The sequence below is a fragment of the Pituophis catenifer genome, unplaced genomic scaffold (genome assembly GCF_029215685.1).
Source record: "Pituophis catenifer annectens isolate HBS135680 unplaced genomic scaffold, rPitCat1.0.hap2 SCAF_7, whole genome shotgun sequence".
Lineage (NCBI taxonomy): Eukaryota > Metazoa > Chordata > Lepidosauria > Squamata > Colubridae > Pituophis > Pituophis catenifer.
In genome coordinates, this window is record NW_027256887.1 from 3810253 (window position 1) to 3837295 (window position 27043).

At 44.1% G+C, this 27043-nt stretch overlaps 1 protein-coding gene across 1 annotated transcript in view; it reads left to right on the top strand.

Moving 5' to 3' along the window:
- MAGI2 (membrane associated guanylate kinase, WW and PDZ domain containing 2) overlaps window positions 1–25141 on the top strand; it is a 265689-nt gene extending 240548 nt beyond the window's left edge. The window contains exons 21-22 of the mRNA XM_070946864.1: window positions 1117–1255; window positions 23916–25141. Of these exons, the coding sequence (XP_070802965.1) occupies window positions 1117–1255; window positions 23916–24706 (930 nt within the window). The 3' untranslated portion in view covers window positions 24707–25141. The remainder of the gene's footprint in view (window positions 1–1116; window positions 1256–23915) is intronic.
- The last annotated feature ends 1902 nt before the right edge of the window (window positions 25142–27043 follow it).

A 27043-nucleotide genomic window follows, 5' to 3' on the forward strand; every position in this document is an offset into this window, starting at 1 on the left:
CCCCACCAAATTCTGGTTGTAGGGATCAAGTGAAGGGAGCTCCTTTGAGCTCCTGGGAAATTCACACTGGATGTGAGACTCCAAATACAGTTAGTCCTCGAGTTACGACCTCAATTGAGCCCAAAATTCCCATCAGACAGACATTTGTTGAGTGAATTTTGCTCCATTTTTCAACCTGTCTTGCCTCGGTGGTTAAGCGAACCACTGCAGTTGGTAAGTTAAGAACCCGGTTGTTAAGTGAATCCGGCTTCCCCATCAACGTTGCTCGTGAGGAGGTCGCAAAAGAGGATCACGTGACCTTCGGACACTGCAGCTCTCATAAATATGAATCAATCTGAATTTCGATCACACGATTGGCTGGAAAGGTCGCCCCTGTCAAAAACGGCCATAAGCCACCTTTTTTCAGTGCCATTGTAACTTTGAGCAGTCATTAAACGAACTGCTGTTAAGTCGAGGATTGCCTGTAGTCCAGTGGTGAAATCCAATTTTTTTTACTACCGGCTTGGTGGGCGTGGTGTGGCTTGGTGGGTGTGGCTTGGTGGGCGCTGCAAGGGAAGGATATTGCAAAATCCCCACTCCCACCCCACTCCTGGAGGAAGGATACTGTAAAATCCCCATTCCCACCCCACTCCAGGGGGTAAGGATATTGCAAAATGTCCATTCCCACTCCACTCTGGGGCCATCCAGAGGTGGTATTTGCCGGTTCTCCAAACTGCTCAAAATTTCCGCTACCGGTTCGCCAGAACCTGTCAGAACGTGCTGGATTTCACCCCTGCTGTAGTCATAATAAGAAAGACCAGAAGGAGACATTCCTGTGATTTGACTGTAGATCTTTCCTTCGTTAAAAAGGAGGTCAAAAATCCAATAAGTCAAAACTTATTGAATTTAGAAGTGTGTGAATTAGAACAGAATAGAATATCAGAGTTGGAAGGGACCTTGGAGGTCTTCTAGTCCAACCCCCTGCTTAGGCAGGAAATCCTACACCTCTTCAGACAAGTGGTTATCTAACATCGTCTTAAAAACTTCCGGTGTTGAATTGATCGTTGTGATGGTCCCATGTGAGACGTTGTGTCTACAAGGACTAACTTGGTTCCTCTTATTTTTCCAACCTGGCAGGTGGGAGATCAAATTATCGAGATCAACGGGGACACCACGAGGGACATGACGCACACCAGAGCAATAGAACTCATCAAATCCGGTGGCCGAAGAGTACGGTTGTTACTAAAACGTGGAACCGGACAGGTCCCAGAATATGGTGGGTTTCCACTTTTTTTTTTATTATTATTATTATCATCATTGTTGTCGTGGTGGTGGTGTTGGTGGTTGTCGATTTAGTGGCCCTTACCTTTCAAACTACCTGTGTTGTGTTTGGTGTAACATGGACGTAACGCTGCAAATAAAAAGGAGGGGGGGAGATGTTTGTTTGTGTAGTGGAGTTCCCTCTTTGTCTCCGTCCTGAAGGAACGTTCCAGAAAGACGTAGAATGTTCTAGAATGTTCTTTCTAGAACATTCTTTCATCCCCTGGGGAAAAAATTATATGGATGTGGTAGAAGAAAGATTCCATTTGTAACCCCACTGACATCTGGACCCAACTCCTTTCCACCCTACTCCCTATAGTAAACATCGCTACAGGTAGTCGTCAATGTCCTACCGAAATTTCTATTGATAACTGAGACCATTGTTAAGTGAGTTTTGGCCCGTTTTACGCCCTTTCTGGCCACAGTTGTTAAGTGAATCACTTAAATTGTTAATAACATGGTTGTTAAGTGAATCTGGCTTCCCCGTTGACTCTGCTTATCAAAAGGTCACAAAAGGGGATCACACGACCCCGGAACACTGCAATCAATAAAATATGAACCAGTTGATGTGTCTGAATTTTTATCATGTGACCATGGGGGATGCCACAATGGTCGTAAGTGTGAAAAACGGTCATAAGTTACTTCTTTCAATGCTGTTGTAACTTCAAACGGTCACTAAAAACATGGTTGTAATTTCAGGATTACATATACTATTACCGTATTTTTTGGACTATAAGACGCACTTTTTTGTCTCCCAAAAGGGGGTGAAAATGTCTGTGCGTCTTATAGACCGAATATTGCCGGAGCCCCGCCCACCCCCCGGCCATTTTTTGGCCTTCACACGCCCCGTTTTGGGGCCTTTTTTCGGCCTTTTTCAGGCCCCTTTGTGGAGCTTTTTTCAGCCCATTTTTGAGGCTGTTTTCAAGGCTTTTTTTGGCCCAAAGCCGGAAAAATGGGCCAAAAAAAGCCCCCAAAACAGGCCAAAAAAGCCTCAAAAATGGGCCCAAAAAGCCCCCAAAACAGGCCAAAAAAACCCTTGAAAATGGGCCCCAAAAGCCTCAAAATGGGTTTTAAAAAAGCCTCAGAAACGGGCCCAAAAAAGCCTCAAAAACAGGCTGAAAAAAGCCCCGAAAATGGGTCAGGAAAAGCGAAAAAAAATGGGCCAAAAAAAAGCCTAGAAAATGTGCCAAAAAAGCCCTGAAAGTGAGCCAAAAAAAGGCTGAAAAAGGGCCAAAAAAAGGGCCCCAAAAAGAGCCAAAAATGGGGCGCGCGGAGGCCAAAAACCTTTTTTGTTGTTGTTGTTTTCCTCTTCTAAATTTAGGTGCGTCTTATAGTTTGAAAAATACATTATATCAAACTGGTGCAATATTACTCTTCCTGAGATACATGTTTACTTACATCATTATATGCTTCTTAATTTGGCAAAATTAAATAGAATTACAAAGGCTCTCAATTTGACATTCCTGCCTACCAAATTGCCATTCAATACAACATGACAGAGGATTAACAGATTAACAGAGCTGGAAGGGTCCTTGTAAGTCATCTAGTCCAACCAGTGATGGGTTCCTTCCGGTTCGGTCCGGTTCGGCCGAGCCGGTAGTAGTGACAATATGACGTCACTGAACCGGTTCTCCTCCCCCCCCGCCCTGCCCCCCCCACACCCCCACGTTATTCTTACCTTTTATTTGGTCCCACCCCCAATCTATTGCTGCCTCCTGAGTCCCAGCTGATGACTAGAGGGAAAAAACCTGTTTAAACTCTTGCCGCGGGGCTTCAAAGGGCCGCCCTACAACTGATCAGTGTTAAAAGCAAACAAATGAGTCGGGTCGTAAGTGCGAGGACTGATCGTAAGTGCAAGGACCTTCCAGAAATGACTCTGACCAGCTAGCCACGCCTACCTAGTCACATGACCTCCAAGCCACACCCACAAAATAAGCCACTCCCACAGAACCGGTAGTAAAAAAATTTAGAACCCACCCCTGAGTCCAACCCACCCCCACGTCCAAGCAGGAGACCCGACCCCATTTCTGACAGATGGCATCCAATCTCTTCTTGAAAGCTTCCAGTGATGAAGCTCTGGAATAGATACCTTCACTACCAAGAGGCATCCTACAGTAGTGGCCAAAATTGTGGGAACCTTTTGGGAAAAGTGTATTTTCTAAAACTAGCTAATAACACCACTTTTTTTTTTTTTGGAGTAGTACCATCAAATTATATATCAACGGAAAGATAATTTAATCAAGAATGTCATGCAACACCTTTGATGAAGGATTTGCTATTAGAACAGCAGTTACAGTAGAAAGAAGAAAAATGAAACACGTAGGAAAAAGGAAATGTACAAAAACGTTCACCATAGAAAAAACGAGATATACAAAAATTGTCACCACGTCAGTGAATACTTCATTGGGTAACCTTTAGCATGAATTAGGGCCTTACAACGTCTTCCCATGGAGTAAACCAAGTCTTTTAGTTCTGCAGCTGTCATCATGTGAAACCAAGATTGAATGATGGCTTCTATTAACTGGGTTTTAGTGCTGAGTCACTTCTGACTAGCAAGTTTCTTTAGTCAGCTCCCTAGATTTTCCACTGGGTGAAGGTCTGGGCTATTCCCAGGCCATTCCAGCAGTGGAATAGGATTATCTTGAAACTCTCCCCCAAAAGTGGGGTTATTAGCCAACAAACCTCAAAAATACACTTTTCCCAAAAGGTTTCCACAATTTTGGCCACTAGTGTATTATTCTTAGGATGGTTTTTTTTATGAATAAATCTCTGCCACACCCACTTTTTCACTAATACATTTGCTTATCAATTTATTGGGGGGAGGAAACCCCTGGCACTTAATCGGTTGCTGTCATAACTCCTTTCTACAATCAAATATCTTGCAAATGTTTTCATCCGCAAAGGTTCCCACAATGTCTATTTTATTTCTCTTTCGATGCTTGTTTTGGAACTCCGCTAGACTTTTTCCTGGTGTTTTTATTGGTTTTTCTTTCACGAGAGATTTTTTTAAAAAAAAAAAAATTTTGATTTTAATTGCTCTGGCTTTAACGTGGTTTTAATGGGAAGGGGAGTAGGAATACACCTATATAGAATAAAAAATGGGATCAGTGCATATGCTATTTTCTCGATAGAACCATCTGGGAATTTGTAGCGTTGATCTTCAACGCATGAATGCAGAAAGAAAAAAATATTCATTTGGAACCTGTATTTTTTTCTGTGGTGTGATGCATGAAATAACGTCTGTTTTCTCTTGTGTGTGCCCTTCTATGTATAAATCTGTGTATGCTAAAATATTAATCATTGGTCTTACGTTGTCATATTTCAAGGAATAACTGCCAGTTTTTTTTTTTTCCCAGAGAGAAATTAAAAAAAAAAAAAAAAGCTTGTTGCTTGGGTGAATTTCAAATTTTCAAATAGCTTTGTTGCAATCGTTAACCCGCAGAAAGAAAAGAAGAGGAGAAAATAGATTTTGAATACAGACGGTCCTTGACTTACGACGACATCTGAGCCTAACGTTTCTGTTGCTAAGTGAGACGTTTGTGAAGTGATTTTGCCCCATTTTGTGACTTTTCTTGCGAAAAGTGAATTGCGGCGGTTGTTAAATTAGCAACTGGCGGTTGTTCAGTGGATCTTGTCTTCCCCGTTGACTTTGCTTAACAGAAGGGGATCTGCAACTATCATATATATTAGCAATAGCAATAGCATTTTAGACTTGTATACTGCTTTGCAGTGTTTCATAGCCCTCTGTAAGCAGTTTACAGAGTCAGCATTTGGCCCCAACAATTTGGATTCTCATTTTACCCACCTCGGAAGAATGGAAGGCTGAGTCAACCTTGAGCCTTTCAGAATTGAACTCCTGGCAGTGGGCAGAGTCGCTCTGCAACACTGCATTCTCACCACTGTGCCACCAGGAAGGACAATGAGAAAGGAAGGAAGGAAGGAAGGAAGGAAGGAAGGAAGGAAGGAAGGAAGGAAGGAAGGAAGGAAGGAAGGAAGGAAGGGCAATAGCACTTAGACTTATATACTGCTTCACAATATTTTACAGCCCTCTCTAAGCGGTTTACAGAGTCAGCCTATTACCCCCAAACAATCTGGGTCCTCATTTTACCAACCTCAGCAGGATGGAAAACTGAGTCCACCTTGAGCTGGTCAGAATCGAACTGCCGAAATGCAGGCAGCCGGCAGTCAGCAGAAGTAGCCTGCAGTACCGCATTCTAACCACTGCGCCACCACGGCTCATAAAGAGGAGTCCGTTGCCAAGCGTCTGAATTTTGATCGCATGACCGCGGGGATGCGGCGATGGTCGTTAAGTGTGAAAAACGGTCGTAAATCCGTTTTTTCGGTGCCGCCAATGTTTCACTTAGCGATGGAAATTTTGGTCATACGTTGAGGACTACCTGTACATAAAAATCCGATTTTTAAATCTCCATTATGTGCCAGTAGGGTAAAAAAAAGATATCTACATATCTTAAACATGTCTACAACATCTTAAAAAAAGCTTTAAGAAGCGTGTTTTATTCCCGGGGACCAGGGACTGAGATAATTCAAAGAAGATTTTATTTTAGTGGTATTTTTCTTCTGACGAGCTTGTTTTATAAAAGGAAGAGATGCACAGTTGTGTGCAAAGAAGAGTGATATTAAAACTTCCACAATAATTCGCATTTTTATGTGACCACTGTCTTGGTGGCTGTTTAAGAAAGAAGCAACAGAATTAAGGGTAAATGCATACATGTCCATCTCTCTATTCTAAAATAACCTAATTAAAAAGGCACTTAGGACCGATCAGAATTTTGTTTAAAAAAACCAGAAAATAATGCGAGTTTATTATTATAATACCATTGTTCAACAAATTCCTCTGAGTTTATTATATTAGGTGACAATCACAGAGTTGGAAGGGATCTTGGAGGTCATCTAGGGATTCTAGATAACCTCTAGTCTAGGGATTCGAACCGCTGAACTGCCCACCTTTCTGATCGACAAGCTCAGTGTCTTAGCCCCTGGGCCACCTAGTCAGGCTTACAAAAGGGGAGAAGAGAATCGGCAGGAATGACGTCATTTAAAACTTAGACAAACAGAGACAGACAGACACAAAAGAGAGTCGGGGAAACAAATGCATTTGAAGTCCACGTCCCACATAATTGTCTCAAGTATACAAAGCAGGATTAAGAATACTAATATCTGCCGAGAAGTGTGGGAATCCCTAAAGCCATGATGGTGAACCTGTGGCATGCGTGCCACAGGTGGCACGTGGAGCCATATTGGTGGGCACATGAGCGTTGCCCTAGCTCAGCTCCAGCATGCATGCATGCGCTGGCCAGCTGATTTTTGGCCCTTCTGGGCCCAACGGAAGTCAGCAAACAGGCTGTTTCCGGGCTCTGGAGGGCTTCCGGGGAGGTGGGGAAGGCTGTTTTTGCCCTCCCCAGGCTCTAGAAAGCCTCTGGAGCCTGGGGAGGGCAAAAAACAGACCTACCAGGCCCACTGGGCCATCACATGCCAAAAGCAAGGGGAGCATGGGAGGTCGCGCACACATGCATGGGAGGGCAGGGGGCATAGAATTATGGGTGTGGGCATGCACGCACATACGCGACCAGCCCGCATTCCTCCAGCTTTTGGCACGCGATGGCAAAAAGATTAGCCGTCACTGCCGTAGAGGGTTGGATTGCTCTCCATTTCCATAAAATGACATTGAGATGGAGTTTAAAAAGGCAATATTGTGCCTCAAGGAAAACAAAGTTGACAGGCTGACAATGAAAAGAAATATGAAAAAGGGTCCCTCGGAAAGTCAAATTCTCCATGACAATAAGCATTAGAATTCCCATTTCAGTCACCACCGGCTCTGATTTCGAAGGAACTGAACAGGCAAAACTGAGGAATTAAGAGTCATTTGGTGTGGACTTTTCCATGTCAAAATATGAGGGTTGAGCTGGCCACAAAAAAAGCTCCTGGTATTCAAAATTCAGTGAACAAAGATGCTTGTGACGTTTATGAACCTCAAAAGCGATGAAATGTAGCAGTTAATCTTCCAGGGATCTAAAATAACCATAAGATCTCAAATAGCCATAAAAAACTAGGAAGACTATTATTAGAACTTCTGAGTATATGAAGCAGTGGTGGGTTCCTCCCGGTTCAGCCCGGTTCGGCCAAGCCGGTAGCGGTGATGATATTTTTTATTTATTTTATTTTTTATTTTATTTTGAATTTGTATACCGCCCTTCTCCCTGAGGACTCAGGGCGGTGAACAGCCAAATAAAAACATCAAATACAAATATTAAAATACAGTTAAATATATATATATAGATTTGGCCCCATTAATTAAAACAATAAACAAAACAAAACAATTAAAAAACCCTTAAAAAGAATTAGGCCAGCCCGGCTTGTTGGAAAAAGAAAGTTTTAAGGGCACGGCGGAAGGCACTGAGGTCTTGGATTCTCCTTATCTCAGGGGGCAACTGATTCTAGAGGGTGGGTGCCCCCACAGAGAAGGCCCTCCCCCTGGGGGTCACCAGCCTGCATTGTTTGGCTGATGGCACCCCGAGGATATGACGTCACCAAACCGGTTCTGCCCCCCCCCTGCATTATTCTTACCTTTTATTTGGCCCCACCCCCAATTTATTTCTGCCTCCTGAGTCCCAGCTGATGGGCTATAAGGAAAAACTGTTTAAACTCTTGCCAAGGGGCTTCAAAGGGCCGCCCTACAGCTGATCAGTGGTAAAAGAAAACAAATGAGTAGATCAGTGCCTGCAAAAATAAATAAGTAGACCAGTGCCTGCAAAATAAATGGGTGGACCAGTGTCTGCAAAAATAAATGGGTAGACCAGCGCCTTCAAAAATAAATAGGTAGACTAGTGCTTGCAAAAATAAATGGGTAGACCAGTGCCTGCAAAAATAAATGGGTAGACCAGTGCCTCCAAAAACAAAATGAGTAGACCGGTACAGCTCTGCAAGCAGTTAAAAGCCTGGTAGACCAGAGCCTCTGCTAAAAAATTGTCACATGACCATCAAGCCACACCCACAAAATAAGCCACGCCCACAGAACCGGTAGTAAAAAAATTTAGAACTCACCCCTGATATGAAGCACCACACAGAGGAAACAAAGAGCACAGTCACCATGTGCTTTACTGCTCAACTAAATACTGTAACAGGAAACAGGAAACTATTAGAACAAAAGAACAGGTATATCATAGATCCAAATTTGTAAATACTGCCATCTATTGGCTGAATACTACTGTTGTTGCATAGAAATAAATTCCAACAATGAATTCCAACAACTATACAAATATATACAAATTGAATAAAATAATAAATAATAATAATAATAACTATCCCTGGTTATCCATTCACAATCATGGGGAAGAAAGGCACTGAACATTCTCCTGTCTACAGGTCATCCTCGTCTTACAACAGGTCATTTAGTGACAGTTCAAAGTTACAACAGCAGTGGAAAAAAGTGACAGGACATAAGTTTTTCACACTTATGACCATGGTTGCATTCATCAAAATTCAGATGCTTGGCAACTGACTCGTATTTATGCCGGTTGCAGTGTCCTGGGGTCATGTGATCCCCTTCGGCGATCTTCTGAGAAGCGAAGCCAATGGAAAAAGCCCAATTCACTTAACAACCAAATCACTAATCTAAGTCGAGGACTGCCTGTATATCTGTTTCTGAAATATGTCTGCAATTCTCTTTCTTTTATTCATTGTCTGCATGCCTCTTTGTCTTATCTGTATTAGGAAAAAAAAAGTTGGCTATTGCTTATAAATGTCTCTTCTAATCATGCAAATAATATTAATATTAATAATAATAATAATAGTAAATGATTAATAATGTCTTGATGTTACTGCTTCTGTTAATTCTAATGATTGGTCCTAGGCTGTTCCTCCCCTTCCTTTAGGAACGCTATCTTCCAGTCTCTCCATGTGCATGAAAAGTGACAAGCATGGCTCACCATATTTCTACTTACTGGGCCATCCTAAAGATACGGTGTGTAATCTCTCCCATTTGCTAATATACTTTGACCGATTTCTCTTTGCTTTCTTTAATGGAGCATTTGTCCGATTGCTCGTAACATGTATGATGCCTCCTCTAGTAGTAGATCTTGCTCAAACTTGGAAAATAGAAGAAGAACAGAGTTGGAAGGGGGACCTTGGAGGTCTTCTACTCCAATGTCCCTGCTCAAGCAAGAGACTTTATACTACTTCAGACAAATGAGTGTCCAATCTCTTCTTAAAAACCTCCAGTGTTGAAGCATCCATAACACGAGTGGGTTCTACTTATCTTTACTACCGGTTTGCATCGCGCCCGCACGCCCGTTCTTCTGCGCATGAGCAGATCACCTATGATGATGTCCGGGTCAGTGGGCGGAGATCACCTATGATGACGTCCGGGTCAGTGGGCGGGGCCTCCCGCCGGTTTTACTAGTGGTTCTTGCGAACCGGTCCAAACTGGGGGGCAACCCACCACTGATCCATAACATAAGCAGGAGACCTTATACCAGGTGTGTCAAACTCAAGACCGACAGGCCGGATCCTGGAAATGATAAGGGGCCAGCCCGTGTAACTTCAGCCGGGCCCACCCAATCCCGGCAGGTGCATGTGCACACAGGAGGTGGCCAGGATAGCGGGGGGGGCCTGCGTGCACATGCATCCGGTGACTCCTACACATGCATACACCCACCGACTCCTGTGTGCACATGCGCCCGCTAACTCCTCTCCACACCATTGGCCCATGGAGGACAACTAGAATGTTGATCTGGCCCACGAAGAAATCGAGTTTGACACCCCTGCCTTATACTATTCTTAAAAACTTCCAGTGTTGGAGCATTTACAACTTCTGGAAGCAAGTCGTTCCACTGATTAATTGTTCTACCTATCAGGAATTTCTCCTTAGTTCTTAGTTCTACGTTGGAACGATCCTTGATTGGTTTCCACACGTTGCTTCTTGTTCTGCCTTTAAGTGCTTTGGAGAATACGTTGACGTTTGGGCACAGAATTTAAAATAAATTTGATTGAACGCCTACATCTGTGTTTCAGGAAGTTGGGGTTTATTTCCTTGAGAATTAGAATTATTTCTTGAATAGGAGGAACACTGAAATGTGAAGCGGTGAATCCTGACACTGCAGGGATAGTGATCAATTGGGAAAATGAACGCCTTTGAGTTTACCCTTGCCTCAATTTGTCTGAACAAGCATGACCATAAAGGGTAATATTTGTAACTCAGGGGTGAAATGAGGAGTCCTTGGTGCTCCCTGAGCTTGGTTGTTTTCTAGCAGACGTTTCATTACCCAACTAGGTAACATCATCAGTGCTAGTCCATTGTCACCTCTAGCACTGATGATGTTATCTACATATCTAAGATATGTCCAATTGGGCTTTCGAGCGCATGTGTTATAATAAGCCCCCTCCCAAAAATAAGCCCCCCCAAATACTTATATGCATGCGCAGCAAACAGCATGAGATGAGGAAGCGAGGCGGAGGGGCAAACGGTGAAGGAACATGCCCCAGGCGCACCTACCATCCACCCGGAATGGCCTCGCAGAGGCCGCTCCGGCAAACCGTAGCTTGCACGCCCCTTCACTTTATTTTTTTATTTTATTATTTTATTTTGAATTTGTATACCACCCTTCTCCCTGAGGACTCAGGGCGGTGAACAGCCAAGTAAAAACATCAAGTACAAATATTAAAATACAGTTAAAATATATATATATAAATTTGGCCCCATTAATTAAAAATAATAAACAAAACACTTAAAAACACTTAAAAAAATTAGGCCAGCCCGGCTTGCTGGAAAAGGAAGGTTTTAAGGGCACGGCGGAAGGCACTGAGGTCTTGGATTCTCCTTATCTCTGGAGGCAATTGATTCCAGAGGGTACTTAGTGGTAGCCACAAAAAGCAGCCACAAACAAACTCTTGCCAGCCCTAGCCCTGTCGACCTAGGGGAGGGGGACTGGTGCCGGAGCTCCGAGCAGTGGATCCATGAAGCAGGATCAGCGTGGCCGGTTCTTGCCCACAACATTGCCAGTGAGGATCAGGTCAGAATTGCTGCGGCTGCTGCCGCCCGAGATCAGCAGGCCAGATTCGGTGAGCCAGACACACCTCTGCCACATGGGAGAAGAGAGAGAGGACGCGCTGCAAGAGACCCCATTTCTGACCCCTCCCCCCCAGTTCAACAGGGCTACAGCTGGCAAGAATTTGTTTAGGGCTGCTCTTTGTGGTCGCCACTAAGAGAAGGGGCACGCAAGCTATGGTTTGCGGGAATGGCCTCTGCGAAGCTGTTCCCGGTGGATGGCAGGTGTGTGGGGGGCATGTTCCCCCATCATTCCCCTGCCTCACCGCCTCACCTCGTGCTGTTTGAATGGGAAGCAAATTAAAAGCTGCCACGATTGCTGGAAGCAGCGGCCTGAGCAGCACCGGCAAAGCAGCTGGTCGGTGCTCTAGCACCAGTTCCCCTGCAGCGGGCCGATGTTTAGGGGCCTCCTGTACCTGAAAAATAATAAGAACCCCCTCCCCCCGATAATAAGGCCAAGGCCATAAGACCCTGCCTTATTTTCGGGGAAACACGGTAGTTTGGATAATGAACATCTGCAAGAAAACAACCACGGTCAGGGAGCACCAAGGACACCTCAAGAATGACCATTACATTCACTCCAGGGTTCAAATTCAGCCAGTTCCTACCGGATCACACGATACGGTAGGGCCGACTGCACGAAGCCCCGCCCATCCACCCGGACGTCATGACGTCCCTTTTTTGCGATGATTTTCAGCCTCTGCGCATACACAGAAGGCTTTGTGCATGCGTGGATGATGGCACGCGCGCATTTGCAAAACAGTAGGGAAGGTAAGTGAATTTCACCCCTGATTCTCTGGCTCAACACTGATCTTTTTAGGGTCACAAGGGGACCAAAAATCCCCACTTGTACTTTCAAAAGTATATCAGAACTCTCTTCTAAGCTCCGCTTACATCAATCCTGAGAGCTTTGAAGAAGCCGAGGTTGAAATTAACCATAATTCCCCCTTTCGAGGTTGCATCCTCCTCAGGCTACAATTTAACGACATGTTTGAGAAGAACCAAAAGACCACTGAATGGCGATAAAAATTAAAATCCCGTGTCACGTTTTTCCAGGAAGATTTGAAACAAGAGCTCAATCATACTTGGAACGGTAGAAAATTATCCCATTTATTTTTTTGTAGAAAATTTGGGCAAGGCCATTCAACTTCAGCACTGTTAACCTCTCCTGTGAGAGGTAGAACTGGGGAAGGAGTTATTGTTATTTCCCAGAGCTCTTCTGCTAAATTATTCCCCTCGTTTACAATTTTCATTCGATTGGCAGAAATGGGACGAAATTGAGAGCAGATCTGGTCTATAGTTTCCCTGCATTTGGCAACCTAGGAAAGGCTGAACCAATCCTTATTGGAAACTGAATTTTATTCCAGGTTGCTTTTCCCAAGACCCAAATCCATCCTTCATAGATTTTCTAATATTATGCTTTCTTAGAGCCACAAAGAATCGATGACAAAAGTTGCCAGTGGAACAAGATGTTTTCTGACATTGGATTTTCCAATCCAATGCAAGGTAGAAACCCAAAAGTGCTTTTTCAAAAGGCAACTAGACTTTCTTGTTCTGGTTTTTTTTTTTCTCTCAAAGATGTTTCGCATCTCATCCAAGAAGCTTCTTCGGGTCAGAACTGAAGAAGCTTCTTGGATGAGAAGCAAAATGTCTTCAAGGAAAAATCAACGAAGTCCAGGCAGTGGCCTCTCAAAAAACCACTTTTGGGACAACCGTGACCTGGATGATGGGCAATCTCTATAGATGCCTCTTATTATATTAAGAAGACATTGCCTGGTATGGTACAGGGCCATGATGGCGAACCTATGACACGCGTGCCACAGGTGGCACGCAGAGCCATATCTGTGGGCACCTGAGCGTTGCCCTAGCTCAGCTCCAGCACGCAAGCGCACGCCAGCCAGCTGATTTTCGGGCCTTCTGGGCCCACTGGAACTCAGGAAATGGACCGTTTCCCGCCTCTGATGGGGGGTGAGGAAGGCTGTTTTTGCCCTCCCCAGGCTCCAAGAAAGCCTCTGGAGCCTGGGGAGGGTGAAAAACGGGCCTACTGGGCCCACCAGTAACCTTTTTGCCATCACGTGCCAAAAGCGGGGGGAGTGCAGGGGGGTTGTACGCGCATGTACAGGGGAGGTGGGCCACGCACATGCGCAACCCCCCTCACTACCCCTGCTTTTGGCATGCGACAGCAAAAAGGTTAGCCATCACTGGTATTGTTCTGCCCCAGCTACGGGTCCCAAGAAGTGTAGCACACATACACAGCTCCAAAAACTCCGTTTAGTACAAACAGACCCCTTTCCAAATGCAGGCTTTAATCCTTATCAGCCTGCTATGAATTACAGAGAATAAACAAGGTCCGACAAGGGTTGGCAATCAGCCCAGAAACCAAGTTGTAACAAAAAACTCACTCTCAAAATGCTCTGTGTAGGACCAATCGTTGTTTCCAGCAACGTTTGCCAGCTGTGTGCGAACTTAAATAGACTAAGGGAGTGGCCAATTAGCCTCAAGCCTTACTCTCGAGGAGACCTCCTTCTCCTGAGTAGCCACTCCTGCCTTTTGGCAGCCCTGCATGCTCGAGCATTGAGAAGAGGCTCCTCCACTTCACTCTCTTCACTTGAAGGAGCCTCTGGAGGTTCTGAAGGCCCTGGCTGAGTCTCTGCCTCTGGCACCACATCCTCTTCAGCCTCCTCGCTGTCCGACTCGAGCGCCTGCTGCACAGACTGCTGGCGTGACACCACACCAGCCTCCTCGTCATCAGGATCAGCCACAATCCACGCAGACCACTGGCGGGCCACAACAGGTATAGGGTCTCCTGCTTGATCAGGGAGATGGACTAGAAGATCTTCAAGGTCCCTTCCAACCCTACCATTTTATCTTCCAGACTCGGGGAGATTAGTTTAACCAATTCGGTAGGGTTCTGTAAAACTCTAAACTTAATTCAAATCGTATTTCAGAAACCTTGCTGTCTTCATTTTCTTCTGTGTCCCTCTGTCTAAAACAGTCTGTCCATCTTTATTCATATAATACTCATGACTATAATTTGGATGAGATGCAATGGTACAGTTCCCAGGATAAAATAACATTCGATCGTTTTCCCACGTGGCTCTAAAGATACAAGCTTGTCTTTTTGCTCGACTTAGGACCGCGAGGAAGCTGAAAATTTCCATTGCCAAACAAGGCAGTTGTTCAGCGAATCGTGCCCTCTTTTATGACCTTTTTTTTTTGCCATAGTTGTTAAGCGAATCAGTGCAGTTGTTAAATGAATCATGCAGATTATAGGTGAATCTGGCTTCCCCCATTGATTTTGTTTGTCAAGAGCCAGCTGGGAAGTTCACAAAAGGGGATCACAAGAACCCCGGGACTTTGCAACTGTCATAAATCCATGCCAGTTGCCAAGCCTCTGAATTTTGATCACATGACCATGGGGATGTTGCAAGGGTCGTAAGTGTGAAAAATGGTCCTAAGTCAATTTGTTCAGTGCCGTTGTCACTAAATGAATATTTGTAAGTTGAGGCCTATCTGTTTCAGTAATAATGTCAGATAACGCAGGGGTGAAATGCTCCTGGTTCGGACTGGATCGCCCGATCCAGTAGCAATGGCGGCGGGTGATTCAGAGAACCGGTAGCAAAAATCTCTGCCCCCCCCACCCCCCCACATGCCCAGCTAAATCACACAATCATCAGAGGCTTTTTTTTTTCACTTTTAAAAGCATTTTACTACCTCTTCGGCTGAAAAAAATGCTTTTAAAAGTTTTTTTAAAAAAGCCTTCTTTTAAAAGAAAAAAACTTTTTTTTGTTCTGGCAGAACTTCTGCAGGTGAAAAATTCAGAGGGAAAAAAACTCTTTTTACCTGCTAAATTATTGGCAGGTTTAATCATGCAGCCCTTAAAGAAGGACGATTCAAGAATCTATCTATCTATCTATCTATCTATCTATCTATCTATCTATCTATCATCCATGTATGTATGTAACTATCCATCCATCTATCCATCCATCCATCCAATTATCTATCTATCTATCTATCCATCTATCTATAACTATCTATCATCTATCATCTATCATCTATCTATCTATCATCCATGTCTGTATGTATCTATCCATCCATCCAATTATTTATCTATCTATCCATCCATCTATATCTATCTATCTATCTATCTATCTATCTATCTATCTATCTATCTATCCATCTATCTATAAGTATCTATCTATCATCTATCTATCTATCTATCTATCATCTATCTATCATCCATGTATATATGTATGTATGTATGTATCCATCCATCTATCATCTATCTATCATCTATCTATCTATCTATCTATCTATCTATCTATCTATCTATCCATCTATCTATAACTATCTATCTATCTATCATCCACGTCTGTATGTATCTATCCATCCATCCATCCATCCAATTATCTATCTATCCATCCATCCATCTATAACTATCTATCTATCTATCTATCTATCTATCTATCTATCTATCCATCTATCTATAACTATCTATCTATCATCTATCATCTATCTATCTATCTATCTATCATCTATCTATCTATCATCCATGTATATATGTATGTATGTATCCATCCATCTATCATCTATCTATCATCTATCTATCTATCTATCTATCTATCTATCTATCTATCTATCTATCCATCTATCTATAACTATCTATCTATCTATCATCCATGTCTGTATGTATCTATCCATCCATCCATCCATCCATTCAATTATCTATCTATCCATCCATCCATCTATAACTATCTATCTATCTATCTATCTATCTATCTATCTATCTATCTATCTATCCATCTATCTATAACTATCTATCTATCATCTATCTATCTATCTATCAATCTATCTATCTATCTATCTATCTATCTATCTATCTATCTATCTATCTATCATCTATCTATCATCCGTGTATATATGTATGTATGTATCCATCCATCATCTATCTATCATCTATCTCTCTATCATCTATCTATCTATCTTTGTAATACACACACACACATTCATAGATAAAGTATCATTTAAATATGAAAAGGCCCTTGTCTTCTCGATCTAGAATCCAGAAAAATCAAAACCCCATTCAAATTACGAAGAAGCAGATCTCTGGTTGAGACAAATGATGTTTTTTTTAATGGTTGAAAAATGGCATCATACATGGGTCCGAGTTAATGACCAATGCATTTCTTTATTATACCTCATAATCTGCAGTAACTTAATACAATTAACCAACCTGATCACTGTTATTGTACGATATTCCTTGCGTAGAAGTGATTTAAGACAGGGGTCTCCAACCTTGGCAACTTTAAGACTTGTGGACTTCAACTCCCAGAATTCCTCAGCCAGCTTTGATGGCTAAGGAACTCTGGGAGTTGAAGTCCACAAGTCTTAAAGTTGCCAAGGTTGGAGACCCCTGATTTAAGAGACAGAGAATCATGGTTGTCTAATTCCCAAAAAAGCATCCTTTCCTCCTTTCAGTTTTACTTTCACTTCTATGTGTCTGCAAACAACCATTGTCTGGCCCAAAGGGTCGAAAACTCCAGCTGCCAACTGGAACCACATTTACAAAAAGCAGGGTGGATGAGTTGCTATCTTGATTTTTGGGTCGTAGGGACATCTACAAATGTTAACTCAAGGGGTTTGATTGTACTAAATTTCCTTTTTTTTCCACCCCAAACTTTAGAAATTGATTTGATGCTAGGTTAACCATTATGCCGAGTCCTTTATGGAGTGGAGCGACATCAATATCCTCTGGATGATTTATTAGAGCTGCAGCATTAAAAAAATAAACTTTACCTGAGATTTAACTCTACTTTCATCTATGCACGTTGCCACTTCAACTGCTAACTTCTTGCTTCAGTTCAATTAATGCAATAGATTCATTGATGTTTCTTTAGAAGCCATTTTTGAAACCGAATATATAAATTATTGAGGTTTTTTTTTTCTTTTTTGGAGTTCTTTTATATTCCTCTCACAATTCTTTTTTTTTAAAAAAAAAATTGGTGCAATATAAGCTTCCTTGGGCAATTATGCATTTCATTCAAGGTTAACCTGAGATTAAAACTCATAGGAAAATGAATGAATATTTATCCTGAGCTTTAAAAAGGGTGATCTGAATTCAGCGTATTATATGGGGAAATAAAAAGGGAAGAGAAGCTAAGGAATTAATCTCCTTTTTAAGAATGCATATTTTTTAAAAAAAAACAATATATGTAAAAATTTATGTACTGCTCCATTTCGTGCAACTCGAGAATATTTCGTTCATGTCTGATCCAAAGAAAATATTAAAATTAACAGAAATTATTCCATTGCTGAAGATAAAGGTAAAGGTTCCCCTCGCACATATGTGCTAGTCGTTCCCGACTTTAGGGGGCGGTGCTCATCTCCGTTTCAAAGCCGAAGAGCCAGCGCTGTCCGAAGACGTCTCCGTGGTCATGTGGCCGGCATGTCTAAACGCCAAAGGCGCACGGAACGCTGTTACCTTCCCACCAAAGGTGGTCCCTACTTTTCTACTTGCATTTTTTACGTGCTTTCAAACTGCTAGGTTGGCAGAAGCTGGGACAAGTCACGGGAGCTCACCCCGTTACGCGGCACTTAGGGATTCGAATCGCTGAGCTGCCGACCTTTCGATCAACAAGCTCAGTGTCTTAGCCACTCAGCCACCGTGTCCCTTATTCCATTACTAAAAAAAAGAAACCAGGATATGTATTTAACCGTAGTTCAAATGTTTTGACAGATTTCTATCCTAGTATATTATGCCCTGTATTTAACCAAAAAAAAAAAAAACATTGCAGATTTGAGGCAGTGTTTGAAAAGGATTTTTTTTTAAAGAAGAAGAAGACGACGATGAAGAAGGATTATTTTCAGTCTGGAGAGATTTGCAAACGTTATAAATAAATAACACGGAGAAAACATCCTTTTTGAAAATATGTCGCTTTGATCCCAACTTTGTAAACAAAACGAAGATGAGAGAAATGTATTTTGGCACTGACAGGATCGGTCTTCAGATCAGTAATTCACATCTTCTCAAAATGGCTTCTGAAGTCGTAAATTACATTTACATAATTGGCATTTTGATAGGCCAGTCATTCTCATCGCATAAACTTAAATTATTAACAGAGGCAGCAGTAAACAAACAGTGAAAGAAATATATTCAGTAATACTACAGTAGTATAGGTAATCCTCGACTTACGACCGCAACTGAGGCCAACGTTTCTGTTGTTATGTGAGACATTTAAGTGAGTTTTTCCCCGTTTTACGACCTTTCTTGCCACAGTTGCTAAGAGAATCGCTGTAGTTGTTCTGTTAGTAACCCCGTTGTTAAGTGAATCAGGCTCCCCCATTGACTTCGCTCGTCAGAAAGTCTCAAAAAGGGGGTCCTTTGACCCCGAGACACTGTGTCCGTCATAAATGTGAGTCAGTTGCCAAATGTCTGAATTTTGATCACGTGACCAGGGGGATGCTGCAGAGGACGTAACTCTGAGAAACGGCCATAAGTCCATTTTTTTCAGTGCCGTTGAAATTTGAATGGTCGCTAAATGAAGTGTTGTAAGTCGAGGACTACCTATAGAAGCTGATAGAACAAGGGTGTCAAGCTTGACCTCATTGAGGTCCGCATCAGGGTTTTGTTTGACCTCGGGAGGGGCCGGGGGCGTGGCCAGGATGGGGGAGGCGTGGCCCTCTACCAGTGAAAATAGAGCTCGTGAGCCCCACTTTCAGTCAGGATGGCCTCCTGCAGTCCTCTGCCAGCAAAAACGGAGCTCACAGGCCTTGTTTTCAGGCCCTGCAGCCTTTTACCAGAGAAAATGGAGCTTGTGGGGGCCGCGTGCAGCCCCCCGAGCTCTGTTTTTGCTGGTAGAGGGCTGCAGGAGGCTGTCCCAGCTGAAAACAGAGCCTGGGAGGGCCGCGTGCAGTTTTAAATTTTCTTTTAAAAATGTTTTTAAAAGAAAAAAAAAGCCTCTGCCGATCAGGCAACTCAGCTGGGATCGTCAGAGGCTTTTAAAAGGAAAAAAGCCTCTGCCGATCAGGCAACTCAGCTGGGATCGTCAGAGGCTTTTCAAAGCATTTTTTTTACCACCTCTTCGGCCGAAGAGGTAGTAGAAAAAATGCTTTTAAAAATAAAAAATAAAAAGCCTCTGATGATTGCCCGGCTCAGCTGGTCATGGGGAGGGGCAAGGATTTTTGCTACCGGTTCTCCGAACCATCCGCCGCCATCGCTACCAGATTAGGCAATCCGGTCCGAACCAGGAGCATTTCACCCCTGAGTTTCTGACTGTTAACAAGTTAAGCTGAAGGTGGTTTAATGATATCTCTCTTCCAGTGGTGGGATTCAAAATTTTTACTCCCAGTTCTGTGGGTGTGGCTTGGTGGGTGGGGCATGGCTTGATGGGCGTGGCATGGCATGGCTTGGTGGGCATGGCAGGGGAAGGATACTGTAAAATCTCCATTCCCTCCCGATCAGCTGGGACTCGGGAGGCAGAGAATAGATGGGGTCGGGGCCAGTCAGAGGTGGTGTTTACCGGTTCTCCGAACTACTCAAAATTTCCGCTACCAGTTCTCCAGAACTGGTCAGAACCGGCTGAATACCACTTCTGGTCTCTTCCCGTTTCAAAAGAGCAGTATGAAAGAGGAAAAGAGGAAAAAAATCATAATTTTTCCAGGTTGCATAGATGTACCCAATAAAATCAACAAAACGTCTTCGCCATCTCCTTCCATTTGCAAATTTTCTCCATGTACAGAAGTTATTGGTTTGAATGAAATGCATATGACTTAAGGGAGACATGAAATGACCATCAAAAGCCACTGAATCGAACCTGCGGTTATAATTTTAAAAAATCTAGCTCTGAGCGTGCAAATCAGGATCAACTATGGCAGAGGTGTCAAACTCAATTTCATTGAGGGCCACATCAAAGTTGTGTTTGACCTCAGGGGAAGGGGTGTGGAGTGGGGGTGGCCAGGGAGGGTGTGGCCAGCTCAACCTCACTCGTGTCAGGGGCTCCTGTGGTGGCCCCAAAGAAAACAGGCTCCTAAGCTCTGTTTGTTGTGGTGCACCAGCAGCCTGAGGAGCTGGCGGCAGAGTCAGACAGTGAGGAGGGTGAGGAGGAATATGGGCCAGTCCTGGAGTCTGGGGAAGGCCCGGACGAGGGCTCTGCGTCGGAGGCAGAGATAGGGCCAAGGCCATCTGGGAGTGATGCGTGGACTCCAGAGCCTTTAGAGTCGGACAGCAGAGAGGCAGAGGAACATGAGGAGCCTGTTCCTATTGCATGCATGCACAGAGCTGCCAGAAGGCAAGAGCAGCTAAAGCAAAAGGGACAACCCGGGAGTAAGGCCAGGAGATGATTGGACCCTCCAATAAGGCTTAAAAGCATTGCTTAAAGCATTGTATTGCTTAAAGCATTGTAAGCCGCCCTGAGTCTCCGGAGAAGGGCGGCATATAAATCAAATTTAAAAAAATAAATAAATAAATTAAAAAAAAAGAGAAACAAAAGCACTTGGGCCTTTTGCAGGAAAGCAACGTTGCTAACTCTGTTTCCAGTCGGCATCTCTTGTTTGTTTCTGAACTTTGTGGGGCTTTGCAGGGTGTCAAAAGATAAAGGTTGGTGATTATCCTGAAGGACTTCTTCCGAAGGACTTGTTTTGCAACTAATTGGGACTCAGCTGGAAATGAACATATATTCTCAGCTGTTACAATAAAAATTTTTGGGACTAATTGTGTAGTGTAATGACTCAGTAAGCCTAGGTCACAACATCGTTTTTGGCTACGATGGCCTCCTGCAACCCTCCCAAGCACCATTTTTGCTGGCAGAGGCACCGCAGGCAAGTTGTTCGCTGTTTCCAGGGTGGCCTCACAGACCCGATCTAACCACCCCGTGGGCCGCATCCAGCCCCCGGACCTTGAGTTTGACACCCCTGAACTATGGTGTTCAATGTGCTGCAAACATTTATTTATATATCAAATGTCTTAACCAGCCAGGCTCACGTTTCAATCATGAATGCTGCCTTCATTACAATATAGATCATGGACCCCATCCTGTCGCCTAATGGTTAACCTGCCATCTTTTTATAACCGTTCGATGATCAAAGCTACATGGTGAAGCCGATGTTCCTCCTTAAGAATTCACTAGAACGCCCAAAATTTGACCGATGTGTTGTGTCGGAGGTTACAAATTGGCCTAGAGCAGGGATGGCTAACCTTTCTGCCATCACATGCCAGGAGGGCGGGGGAGCGGAGGAGGTTCACGCGTGTGTGTGCCCACACCCATAAATCTATGCACCCCACCCTGCACATGCTGGTGCAACCCCCTCCTCCCCCATCCCCCCCTCCTGGCACACGATGGCCTGGTAGGCCCGTTTTTCTTTCTCACCTGGTTCCAGATCCTCTCTATGCATCTGGGGAGGGCGAAAACAGCCTCCCCCCACAGGCCCTCAGGAGGCAGAAAACATCCTGTTTCCCTACTTCTGGTGGGCCAGAAGGCCCGAAAATCAGCTGGCCGGTGGGCACATGCGCGCCAGAGCTGAGCTGGCGTGCCAACTGATATGGCTACATGCGCCACCTGTCGCAAGCGTGCCATAGGTTCGCCATCACGGGCCTAGAGCAAGGAATGATCTAATTAATCTTTTTATGAATAAAGGCAAAAAATACGTGTCCCGGGATAATATTGCACGATCCAATCTGGGTCGGTCACCGGGACCAGAGGTTTAATCTTCCGAGCTTTCGGACTTGTGCTGGGAGCCCATCCTCAAGGAACTTCTCTCTTCTGGAATAGGGGCTTTGGGTTATTCTGTGAGTCATATTTTTGTGGTGCCTTCCTATTGGTTGATTGGTCTGTTGATGGCTGGCGATTGGCTGTTGCTTCCTGGTGCTGCCAAACCCTCGCTTCCTAAGTATTTGATAAACTGGGGGTAAGCCAGCACTCCTGTTGATTGATGAGGGGCCCGTTTTCCAGGCTTCAATCACTTCCCTAACTAACTTTTTACAAGGGTCCTAATAACATTTTCTAGTTGGGTACAAAAATAGGTGGGGAAATAATTAAACTCTGGAAAACAGGCCCCTTGTCAGTCAACAGGAGTGCTGAATTACCACCAGCCTATCAAATACTTAGGAACGGAGGGCTCGGCAGCACAAGGAAACAGCCAATCACCAGCCATCAACACACCAACCAACCAATAGGAAGGCACCACATAAATAAGACTCACAGAATACCCCAAAGCACGTATTCCAGTAGAGGTGCTCCAACACGAGTCTGAAAGCTCGGAAGATTAAAAACCTCTGGTCCCAGTGACCGACCCGGATTCAATTTTGCAATATTTTTTTCCCTTGGGTGGGCCAATTCCCTTCTTCAATGCCCCTTCCCAAAAGTTAGCCAGGGGGGCAGATATGATTGACCCAAGCAATTCTCTCCTCCTCCTCCTCCTCCTCCTCCTCTTCTTCTTCTTCTTCTTCCTCCTCCTCCTCCTCCTCCTCCCTCCTCCTCTTCTTCTCCTCCTCCTTCTCCTCTTCCTCCTCCTCCTTCCTCTTCTTCTTCTTCTTCTTCTCCTTCTTCTCCTCCTTCTCCTTCTCCTCCTCCTTCCTCTTCTTCTCCTTCTCCTCCTTCTTCTTCTCCTCCTCCTCCTTCCTCCTCCTCCTCTTCTTTTCCTCCTCCTCCTCTTCCTCCTTCTCCTCCTCCTCCTCCTCCTCCTCCTCCTCCTTCTTCTTCTTCTCCTTCTCCTCTTCCTCCTTCCTCTTCTTCTTCTTCTCCTCCTCCTTCTCCTCCTCCTCCTCCTTCCTCTTCTTCTCCTTCTTCTTCTTCTTCTCCTCCTCCTCCTTCCTCCTCCTCCTCTTCTTTTCCTCCTCCTCCTCCTCCTCCTTCTACTTCTCCTCCTCCTCCTTCCTCTTCTTCTTCTTCTCCTCCTCCTCCTCCTTCTCCTTCTTCTTTTCCGTCAATGGTCCACCATGGCTAGCTTTTGTGAGGCAAAAACAAAAAAACAAAAAACAGCACCCCATGTTGAGAGACGTAGCTCTCACCATGCAACTTTAGAAGAGCATCACAGGGAGAAAAAGTAGCAACACCTCAGTTGGAATTTCTATTGAAATGACTTCTCTTACTTACTCGTCTCCTCCCTCCTTTTCACCAAGCTTTTGAAAACGACAGAGGCTGCTTTCTGTTGAACTGTCTAGGACCGTGATGGCAAACCTATAGCACGCATGCCCTCTCTGTGGGCATGTACGCCGGCCAGATGGTCTTCATACACGCCAGAGCCAGTGGCCATGCTCATGCCAGCCACCTGGTCTTCGGGTTTTCGGCGCTCCAGCGCATGTGAAGGCCAGCTGGCTGGCGCACATGCATGTACCAGAAACCTGAAGACCAGGTGGCCATCACATGCATGTGCATCAGCTAGCTGGTCTTTGAGTTTCTGGTGTTCTGGTGGGCATGTGCACATACACAGGCACACATGTGCATGTTCCAGTTTGGGCACTCACTGCCGAAAAGGTTCGCCATAGCTGGTCTAGGCATTGTAATGAATACTTGACAGGGGTCTGTGGAACTAACCTTGTTTTTCTTTGTTAAAACAGACGAATCAAACGCCTGGAGGGCCCCCGCTGCCACCTCCCCAGGTCTGTCGGAAGTAACTCTTTCCCCCGATGACATTGTCTTGCCATTATCTTCATCGCATCTAGCCCAATCCTCTGACCCTTCCCGCCAGATAAGCCCAGACTCAGCTTGGGATATCAAGAGGGAACATCACGCCAACAAACCAAAGGAGTTTTCGGTCAACGGCCACCGGAAGAAAAGGTTAGGCGAACAGACGGAGAGGTCTGCAAGTCCTAAGAAGATAGATAGGTCAAAACACGAAGAGGTGTGGAGGAAATCAAGCTCAGAAGGCAAGAGTAAGACTACAGAGAGCGGAAGGTCATTGCCGGAAACTAAGGCAGGAGGACTCAACCCAACGGCCGAGGATGGTGTCAAAGGACATGGATGTGCTGGAACCAACGAGGAATGGGTTGGGAGATCCAAGAGGTTGGAAAGCAAACGAGGGGGAACCCTTGGAGCAAAGGATCCTTATGTCACGGTGGCTGCGGAGAAGAAGTCAACCGAACACGTCAAGTTGGATTCCATTGGTGCTACCAAGGCGTATAGTAGCAATAGCTGCAGCTCCCACGGAGGTGACATGGATCACAGCCAGAAGGAATCCGAGAGGAAGCCCGGCGAATTCCCGCGGAAGGGACACGCCCATCCCATCCCAACACACAACCCCAACCCCACCGCTCGGAAGGCAACGGTCTCGCCGGGGCCATGGAAAATTCCTGGCTCCGATAAGTTACCTGGGATCCTAAAATCGACCACCTCTGCCATGAGCAGATAAGCCATCCGTTGACTGTTGCCTTCTCGTGGTTCACAGTGACGCAGAAACATCCTCCTTTATTTCTGTCTCTCTCCCCTCATTTTAATTTATTTTTAACTCATCTGCTCGGAACGATGGAAAAAAAAAAAAACCTGAAAGCAGAAACGTGTAATTCTGCGACAACATTGCATAATACGCATCTACGTCTTAAATACGTTAACAGAAGATAAGAGTCATTCTTGTATCTAAAACGTGACCTTCAAATCCCCAGTTTCATTTCAGAGAACTTTGGCAGCTACGGAAGAAACCAAAATAATATGAAAGGACTGTTGGACCATGCAGTGTAGCTTTACTTTGACATTTTCCACTGCATGAAGGTCTTGGGATGTGTTTTTTTTTTTCCCTTCATTCAGACTTTATATCGAGAAACTGGAAGAAGTTAGAGCAATCATAAACTGGAACATCGCCTTAAATAAAACTGCACGGGGAAAGTTAAAAGTGGAAATAGAATATTTTATCTGAACTCAAACGTTGTAAATAAATAGTTCTCGGCATATCTAGACAGGGGTTGACGCATTGAAATTGTAAATCCATGCTATGTCTCTACTGTTAACACTTTGGGGGAAAAAACAAACAAAAAAAAAAGGAACCAAATCTGTCCAATTGTTAGTATCATAATTCATTATGAGGCGCCCTAGTGAATTCGCTAAAGCAGAATCATTTTTACGTCCATTTTTGTGAAGCAACCATATTTGTGTACCCTGAGAAATTAAGGGTGGAATTACATTCAGAAACCTAGCCTCAGAGTCCTCTCCCAGACAGGCCCATCTACAGAATTGGACCTCCAAACATCACCTAACAAACATCAGGGGTCCCCAACCGTCTCCCCCACTCCGTGGACCGGAAGCTTTCAGCTTCGGGTTTTCCCAGATGTGCCAACATGACATCTCTAATAAATTGAAACTTTGAGGAACCTCAGAGCTTTATTTCGTTGGGGGTGTTCGATGTCAGGGTTCGTTGGAACCCTGACATCGGGCCGCGGCATGCTAGAAACCGGTCCACGCAAACAAGCAAAGCCCTATCTGTGGGATGCAGGCAACACACAAAACTATGCCCCTCCTGGTCCACGGGGAAAAAAAAATCTCTCCACAGAACCGGTCCCTGGTGCCCAAAAAGTTGGCGGGCCACTGACCAAAGTATAAGAGGGATCCTAAACTACAATTGCTGGATGACCATGATGTGAGAATGAGTCTTGAAAAATGAAAAACAGATATATATATATTTTTTTCTATCCGAACAGCCTTGGTCTCCTGCAAGAACTCCATCACTGTCTAAATACTAATTCAACTTCTTTTTAAATAGGCCCCGCCTTTGAATTTTACTCCCCGTCGCACTTTAGAAAGTCTAAAATAGATGTCCGCAAAAGTCCTATTTTTTATGATAGAAACCCCTCGAGGCAACACCGTGTTCCTTCCTTCCATATCCCGCGTCTTTTTTTCCACGTCTCCAGTGCCATAATGACGTTTCATTTGCACACCCGATGAAGTGTTGGCTTGTTCCCTGAGCTCCGCGAATCAACCCTCCTAATTTCTGAAAGTTTTGCTATTTTTATTTTTTCCCTTCAAGCAATAGCAATAGAAACAAAAACAGCAGCACTCGGTAATAACTTTTGTTTTTTTCCCTAGACAAAAGAGTTCTCGAACCTTGTTCGGTGAGAAGAATCCCGTTACTTTAAGATCAGGAGAAATTTTGATTTGATCAGGGGCATAAACAAGAGATTGTTGACTAAGATTCACTTAATCAAGCGACAAAAACCCCGTATTTCTAGTTCCACTCAATCTACGGTCAATTAATCCACGTTTTTATTTGTTTTCTTTGGGAGTTTATAAGACTAAATTAAATCGAAGAGAAGGAAAAGGATTTTGCACCTTGGGGAAAAAAAATAATCAAAAAATATTTAAGAACCTGTCCCGTTCTAGTTTTTTAAGAAAGCACAAAGATATGTAGCTGTTTACAAAATAGAATATCTATCTGTCTATATATATTAATTAAAGAAATAGAGAGAGATATATCTTTATTCCCAGTCTAGATATTTGGCATAATTTGCTGTTTAATTTATTAAACCTGAAATGTAGACAGGACTTCTCTAGCAAAGAAGGGAGAAACTGAGAATCTTGTTCGACTTCAGTTTGTATCCTGCCCATCCCTCTTATGTGGAGCACACGGCTTTATGTGACTGTAATTGATAACCTGTGAAGGCATCATTTAAACCCCCATTCCAGATAATATTTCTGTGTAGTGTTAGCTGTGAATTTACCTTGTACAGCTCTATTGCTATAAATATAATTCCATGTATTA